At 49.2% G+C, this 8,796-nt stretch overlaps 1 protein-coding gene across 1 annotated transcript in view; it reads left to right on the top strand.

The window, feature by feature from the left end:
* The window catches only part of LOC133361198 (calmodulin-regulated spectrin-associated protein 1-like), a 28,217-nt gene extending 20,030 nt beyond the window's left edge, over positions 1–8,187 (top strand). Inside the window, exons 2-4 of the mRNA XM_061580082.1 lie at positions 1,970–2,140; positions 3,391–3,500; positions 8,182–8,187. Coding sequence (XP_061436066.1) covers positions 1,978–2,140; positions 3,391–3,500; positions 8,182–8,187 — 279 coding nt within the window. The 5' untranslated portion in view covers positions 1,970–1,977. The remainder of the gene's footprint in view (positions 1–1,969; positions 2,141–3,390; positions 3,501–8,181) is intronic.
* The last annotated feature ends 609 nt before the right edge of the window (positions 8,188–8,796 follow it).

Consider the following 8,796-nt stretch of genomic DNA (forward strand, 5'->3'; position numbering starts at 1 on the left):
TTACTCTCTCTCTGTGTATCTTGGTGATATCTGTCTGCTTATATGTCTGTCTATAGTTTCCTGGTTAGATTTTGTGTCGCTATTTCATTACACCTGACGATGATTGCTTGTGTTGCAATCGAAACGTCGTATGCTCGTATTTAATTTATTATTTATCTTCATACGTGACTTTACCGAAAGAACCAAAGGACAGCAAATATTAATTAATGCGTCTATTAACCGCGTTGCTGAATCTATGTTGTGTTAATTCTAGATTTGAAGCTTTCGTGACTGCAAGGATTCATATTCTTAGGTTTTTTCGGTAAAGTCACGTAGGTAAAACATCAGAATTAATAAAAATAAAATAAAGATCACGACGTTTCGGAGGCAACACAAGTGTCCGTCATCAGGAGGGACCGTCACAGCCAGATTAGCTGCATCAAGTGAGGCAAGGGATTACATCTTGAATCATTGCCTCACTTGATGCAGCTAATCTGGCTGTGACGGTCCCACCTGATGACGGACACTTGTGTTGCCTCCGAAACGTCGTGATCTTTATTTTATTTTTATTAATTTTGATGTTTTACCTACGTGACTTTACCGAAAAAACCTAAGAATATAACTATGTTGTGTTTATGATGTCGTCGGCATCTTTACGTATTGTAGAAATGTTTAAAGCGAACAATATCCATCATGTACCAAAATATACTAATAGGGTTTTTCCCCTTTTTTTCCGCCTTTTGGCGTCATCTGGTCGAACACCATATGAGACTAGGCTCTAAAGAAAGCTGTCTCTGGTGTGGACCAATCAGTTTCAAAGACAATGCATACATTATCAGAGTTTTGTTTTTTGTTTGCATTTGACTGCAAGTATTGTGGTTAATGTAAGCGTGATTTCTAGCTAAAGGTGTCAGTTTTGTTGCCAGAAAAAAGGGGAAAAAACCCCTATTAGTATATTTTGGTACTGGCAAAGGAGGTCCCATAATGTAGCGGTACACCCAGAGCTCTCATTACTCTGGTAGTTGCGTTGTCTTTGAACTGTGCGCCTTTTGGCGTCATCTTGTCGAACACCATACGAGAACTAGGCTCTAAAGAAAGCTGTCTCTGGTGTGGACCAATCAGTTTCAAAGATAATCCTGCATAATGCATGGGCATAATATGACTTTGAAAACCCCCCGCCCACCTCCCACGCATTTCACAATTAACACTATTCACATTCCTGCATTTCCCTTAAATATGCTAAATTCCTCTTCATATGCAAATTCTTTTGTCAAGGCGCTCCCAGCTTAAATAGACGCTCCAAGCCTAGGACGTGTCATTCAGACTCTGTCTTATCGACAGACATGTTCTTCACCTGAGGACGGCTGCTTGCGTTGTGGCCGAAACGTCGTGAGAATTGTTTTATTATGTTTTATTTTCATTATTTTATTACTTCCCTACTACGTGACTTTACCGAAAGAACCGAGAAGATGAATCTCTGCAGTCACGAAAGCTTTAAATCGAAATTTAATGCATAAATTATCAGAGTATTGTTTTTTGTTTGCATCTGACTGCAAGTATTGTGGTTAATGTGAGCATGATTCCTTGCAAAAGGTGTCAGTTTTTTTTCTTCTTGGTTCTTTCGGTAAAGTCATCACGTAGAAGGGAAGTAATAAAATAATAAAAATAAAACATAATAAAATTATTCTCACGACGTTTCGGCCACAACGCAAGCAGCCGTCCTCAGGTGAAAACCAGGTCCGTCGAGGCGACAGAGTCTGAATGGTGTCCGTTTTGTTGCCAGAAAAAAGGGGCAAACACCCTATCGGGAACAACATCCCGTTGTTTAAACGTCATCGTGAAATCGAGCCTTCAACGCGCTCTCCCCCACGCTCGCTTGACGACCCAAATCGCTTGACGGCCTATTCGCGGAACCGATCGCCGCCGTTTCGAGGAGTGAGATATCGCTGTATCTTGACATCCCCCGGGCCTGCCTCTCGACCCTTTCCAGGGGGGGCCATGTCGGAGTCGCTGGCGCAAGACAACGGCTGGGGTGGGGGGCCGCCGGCGGGGGGCGCAGGGGAGGGGGGCCCGGCCGTCGTGCCCCCCGAACGCTACGATGCCAACCGGGCCAAGACAGCCGCCAGCCTCGCCTGGCTCCTCGGCAAGGCGTACGGCGCAGGTGAGCCGGGGCATCGCCGGCGGCAACGGCCGTCGCCGTTAGCAACCGCACCACGTCGACGCTCCGGTCGCCACGGCCGTAGTTGCCGCGGCGACGATGTCGTCGCCGCGGCGGTACCCGTCGCACGCGCCCGTCGCCGCGAGCAACCGCACCATGCGCCTTTTGGCGTCATCTGGTCCAACACCACGTGAGACTAGGCTCTAGGGAAAGCGGTCTCGGGTGTGGACCAATCAACTTCAAGGACAGTGCATACATTATCAGAGTTGTGTTTTTTTGTTTGCATTATGGCTGCAGGTATTGTGGTCTATGCAAACATGACTCCTTGTAAAAAAAGGTGTCAGTTTTGTTGCCAGATAGAAGGGTAAAAAAACAATTATCATATTTTTACTGGCAAAGGAGGTTCCAATGGTGTAAATGCTTTACCCCGAGCTCTCATACTCTGATGGTGCATTGTCTTTGAGTTGTGTGCCTTTTGGCGTCATCTGGTCCAACACCATGTGAGACTAGGCTCTAAGGGAAAGCTGTCTCGGGTGTGGACCAATCAACTTCAAGGACAGTGCATACATTATCAGAGTTGTGTTTTTTTGTTTGCATTATGGCTGCAGGTATTGTGGTCTATGCAAACATGACTCCTTGTAAAAAAAGGTGTCAGTTTTGTTGCCAGATAGAAGGGTAAAAAAACAATTATCATTGGAACCTCATTTGCCAGAAGAAAAAAATATGATAATTGTTTTTTTACCCTTTTATCTGGCAACAACACTGACACATTTTTTTTACAGATAAAAGGGTAAAAAACCATTTATCATATTTTTACTGGCAAATGAGGTTCCAATGGTGTAAATGCTTATCCCCGAGCTCTCATACTCTGATGGTGCGTTGCTTTTGAGTTGTGCGCCTTTTGGCGTCATCTGGTCCAACACCATGTGAGACTAGGCTCTAAAGGAAAGCTGTCTCGGGTGTGGACCAATCATCTTCAAGGACAGTGCATACATTATCAGAGTTGTGTTTTTATTTTTTTATTTATTGTTTGCATTATGACTGCAGATATTGTGGTCTATGCAAAGCTGACTCCTTGTAAGTTTTGTTGCCAGATAGAAGGGTTAAAAAACAATTATCAACCGCACCACGTTGACGCTCCGGTCGCCACGGCCGTGGTTACCACGGCGACACCATCGCCGCCGCGGTACCCGTCGCCGCGCCCGTCGCCGCGAGCAACCGTTGTCCGTCCCCCCCCCCCCCGTTCTCCGCAGACCACGTGCCGGAGCACTTGCGTGACCCCTTCTACACGGACCAGTACGAGCAGGAGCACATCAAGCCTCCCGTGACGCGCCTGCTACTCACCGGGGAGCTCTACTCTCAGGTGTGTGCGGCGCTTCTTTTAGCTTGGTGTCATCTGCCCCCCCCCCCGCACCTCCGATTTGCATGGATGGCTACTTACGCACGGTGCGAAAGAAGGTCGCACAGTACGTACACACGTGCATAGACTCACACAGAGCCCCAGAGATTCACACAGTACGTACACACGTGCACAGACTCGCACAGAGCCTCAGAGATTCACACAGTACGTACACACGTGCACAGACTCGCACAGAGCCTCAGAGATTCACACAGTACGTACACACGTGCACAGACTCGCACAGAGCCTCAGAGATTCACACAGTACGTACACACGTGCACAGACTCGCACAGAGCCTCAGAGATTCACACAGTACGTACACACGTGCACAGACTCGCACAGAGCCCCAGAGAATCACACAGTACGTACACACGTGCACAGACTCGCACAGAGCCCCAGAGATTCACACAGTACGTACACACGTGCATAGACTAGCACAGAGCCCCAGAGATTCACACAGTACGTACACATGTGCACAGACTCGCACAGAGCCCCAGAGATTCACACAGTACGTACACACGTGCACAGACTCGCACAGAGCCCCAGAGATTCACACAGTACGTACACACGTGCACAGACTCGCACAGAGCCCCAGAGAATCACACAGTACGTACACACGTGCACAGACTCGCACAGAGCCCCAGAGATTCACACAGTACGTACACACGTGCACAGACTCGCACAGAGCCCCAGAGATTCACACAGTACGTACACACGTGCACAGACTCGCACAGAGCCTCAGAGATTCACACAGTACGTACACACGTGCACAGACTCGCACAGAGCCCCAGAGAATCACACAGTACGTACACACGTGCACAGACTCGCACAGAGCCCCAGAGATTCACACAGTACGTACACACGTGCATAGACTCGCACAGAGCCCCAGAGATTCACACAGTACGTACACACGTGCACAGACTCGCACAGAGCCCCAGAGATTCACACAGTACGTACACACGTGCACAGACTCGCACAGAGCCCCAGAGATTCACACAGTACGTACACACGTGCACAGACTCGCACAGAGCCCCAGAGAATCACACAGTACGTACACACGTGCACAGACTCGCACAGAGCCCCAGAGATTCACACAGTACGTACACACGTGCATAGACTAGCACAGAGCCTCAGAGATTCACACAGTACGTACACACGTGCACAGACTCGCACAGAGCCCCAGAGAATCACACAGTACGTACACACGTGCAAAGACTCGCACAGAGCCCCAGAGATTCACACAGTACGTACACACGTGCATAGACTCGCACAGAGCCCCAGAGAATCACACAGTACGTACACACGTGCACAGACTCGCACTAGAGCCCCAGAGATTCACACAGTACGTACACACGTGCACAGACTCGCACAGAGCCCCAGAGAATCACACAGTACGTACACACGTGCACAGACTCGCACAGAGCCCCAGAGATTCACACAGTACGTACACACGTGCACAGACTCGCACAGAGCCCCAGAGAATCACACAGTACGTACACACGTGCATAGACTCGCACAGAGCCCCAGAGAATCACACAGTACGTACACACGTGCAAAGACTCGCACAGAGCCCCAGAGATTCACACAGTACGTACACACGTGCACAGACTCGCACAGAGCCCCAGAGAATCACACAGTACGTACACACGTGCATAGACTAGCACAGAGCCTCAGAGATTCACACAGTACGTACACACGTGCACAGACTCGCACAGAGCCCCAGAGAATCACACAGTACGTACACACGTGCAAAGACTCGCACAGAGCCCCAGAGATTCACACAGTACGTACACACGTGCACAGACTCGCACAGAGCCCCAGAGATTCACACAGTACGTACACACGTGCATAGACTAGCACAGAGCCCCAGAGATTCACACAGTACGTACACACGTGCACAGACTTGCACAGAGCCTCAGAGATTCACACAGTACGTACACACGTGCACAGACTCGCACAGAGCCCCAGAGAATCACACAGTACGTACACACGTGCATAGACTCGCACAGAGCCCCAGAGATTCACACAGTACGTACACACGTGCATAGACTCGCACAGAGCCCCAGAGATTCACACAGTACGTACACACGTGCACAGACTCGCACAGAGCCCCAGAGATTCACACAGTACGTACACACGTGCATAGACTCGCACAGAGCCCTAGAGAATCACACAGTACGTACACACGTGCACAGACTCGCACAGAGCCCCAGAGATTCACACAGTACGTACACACGTGCACAGACTCGTACAGAGCCCCAGAGATTCACACAGTACGTACACACGTGCATAGACTCGCACAGAGCCCTAGAGAATCACACAGTACGTACACACGTGCATAGACTCGTACAGAGCCCCAGAGAATCACACAGTACGTACACACGTGCATAGACTCGCACAGAGCCCCAGAGATTCACACAGTACGTACACACGTGCATAGACTCGCACAGAGCCCCAGAGAATCACACAGTACGTACACACGTGCATAGACTCGTACAGAGCCCCAGAGAATCACACAGTACGTACACACGTGCATAGACTCGCACAGAGCCCCAGAGATTCACACAGTACGTACACACGTGCATAGACTCGCACAGAGCCCTAGAGAATCACACAGTACGTACACACGTGCATAGACTCGCACAGAGCCCCAGAGATTCACACAGTACGTACACACGTGCATAGACTCGCACAGAGCCCTAGAGAATCACACAGTACGTACACACGTGCATAGACTCGTACAGAGCCCCAGAGAATCACACAGTACGTACACACGTGCATAGACTCGCACAGAGCCCCAGAGATTCACACAGTACGTACACACGTGCACAGACTCGCACAGAGCCCCAGAGAATCACACAGTACGTACACACGTGCACAGACTCGCACAGAGCCCCAGAGAATCACACAGTACGTACACACGTGCATAGACTCGCACAGAGCCCCAGAGATTCACACAGTACGTACACACGTGCACAGACTCGCACAGAGCCCCAGAGATTCACACAGTACGTACACACGTGCACAGACTCGCACAGAGCCTCAGAGATTCACACAGTACGTACACACGTGCACAGACTCGCACAGAGCCCCAGAGAATCACACAGTACGTACACACGTGCATAGACTCGCACAGAGCCCCAGAGATTCACACAGTACGTACACACGTGCACAGACTCGCACAGAGCCCCAGAGATTCACACAGTACGTACACACGTGCATAGACTCGCACAGAGCCCTAGAGAATCACACAGTACGTACACACGTGCATAGACTCGTACAGAGCCCCAGAGAATCACACAGTACGTACACACGTGCATAGACTCGCACAGAGCCCCAGAGATTCACACAGTACGTACACACGTGCATAGACTCGCACAGAGCCCTAGAGAATCACACAGTACGTACACACGTGCATAGACTCGTACAGAGCCCCAGAGAATCACACAGTACGTACACACGTGCATAGACTCGCACAGAGCCCCAGAGAATCACACAGTATGTACACACGTGCATAGACTAGCACAGAGCCCCAGAGAATCACACAGTACGTACACACGTGCATAGACTCGCACAGAGCCCCAGAGATTCACACAGTACGTACACACGTGCATAGACTCGCACAGAGCCCTAGAGAATCACACAGTACGTACACACGTGCATAGACTCGTACAGAGCCCCAGAGAATCACACAGTACGTACACACGTGCATAGACTCGCACAGAGCCCCAGAGATTCACACAGTACGTACACACGTGCACAGACTCGCACAGAGCCCTAGAGATTCACACAGTACGTACACACGTGCATAGACTCGCACAGAGCCCCAGAGAATCACACAGTACGTACACACGTGCATAGACTAGCACAGAGCCCCAGAGAATCACACAGTACGTACACACGTGCATAGACTCGCACAGAGCCCCAGAGATTCACACAGTACGTACACACGTGCATAGACTCGCACAGAGCCCTAGAGAATCACACAGTACGTACACACGTGCATAGACTCGTACAGAGCCCCAGAGAATCACACAGTACGTACACACGTGCATAGACTCGCACAGAGCCCCAGAGATTCACACAGTACGTACACACGTGCACAGACTCGCACAGAGCCCCAGAGATTCACACAGTACATACACACGTGCACGGACTCGCACAGAGCCCCAGAGAATCACACAGTACGTACACACGTGCACGGACTCGCACAGAGCCCCAGAGATTCACACAGCACGTACACACGTGCACAGACTAGCACAGAGCCCCAGAGATTCACACAGTACGTACACACGTACATAGACTCGCACAGAGCCCCAGAGAATCACACAGGGCTGTTCCGATAAGCAGGGTCGGCTACGTACGTACGGTGCGAAAGAAGGTCACACCTTACGTACACACGTGCAAAGACTCGCACAGAGCCCCATACTCGTTGATTCTTTCGGTAAAGTCACGTGGGTATAAAATAAAATAGATCACGACGTTTCGGGCGCAACACAAGCGTCCATCATCAGGTGTGAAAGCGTGGCCTGCTGCTGATGCAGACTGTCTTAAAAGGTTTGAAATGGGTGTAGCCCATGGGTCAAAAAGAACTGGCTGGGTCTAGTGATGTTAAAGTGAGAAATTGGCATGTAACTGGGCACAGCAGTAGCTATGTTAACGTGAGAGATTAGCATGATGTTAAAGTGAGGAATTGGCATGTAACTGGGCACAGCAGTAGCTATGATAATGTGAGAGATTAGCATGATGTTAAAGTGAGAAATTGGCATGTAACTGGGTACAGCAGTAGCTATGTTAATGTGAGAGATTAGCATGATGTTAAAGTGAGAAATTAGCATGTAACTGGGTACGGCAGTAGCTATGTTAATGTGAGAGATTAGCATGATGTTAATGTGAGAGATTAGTATGTAACTGGGTACGGAAGTGGCTATGGTAATGTGAGAGATTAGCATGATGTTAAAGTGAGAAATTAGCATGTAACTGGGCACGGCAGTAGCTATGTTAATGTGAGAGATTAGCATGATGTTAAAGTGAGAAATTGGCATATAACTGGGTACGGAAGTGGCTATGATAATGTGAGAGATTAGCATGATGTTAAAGTGAGAAATTAGCATGTAACTGGGTACGGCAGTAGCTATGTTAATGTGAGAGATTAGCATGATGTTAAAGTGAGAAATTAGCATGTAACTGGGTACGGCAGTAGCTATGTTAATGTGAGAGATTAGCATGATGTTTAAGTGAGAAATTAGCATGTAACTGG

The sequence above is a fragment of the Lethenteron reissneri genome, chromosome 71 (genome assembly GCF_015708825.2).
Source record: "Lethenteron reissneri isolate LAM-NWPU_2019-01 chromosome 71, ASM1570882v1, whole genome shotgun sequence".
Classification (NCBI taxonomy): Eukaryota; Metazoa; Chordata; class Hyperoartia; order Petromyzontiformes; family Petromyzontidae; genus Lethenteron; species Lethenteron reissneri.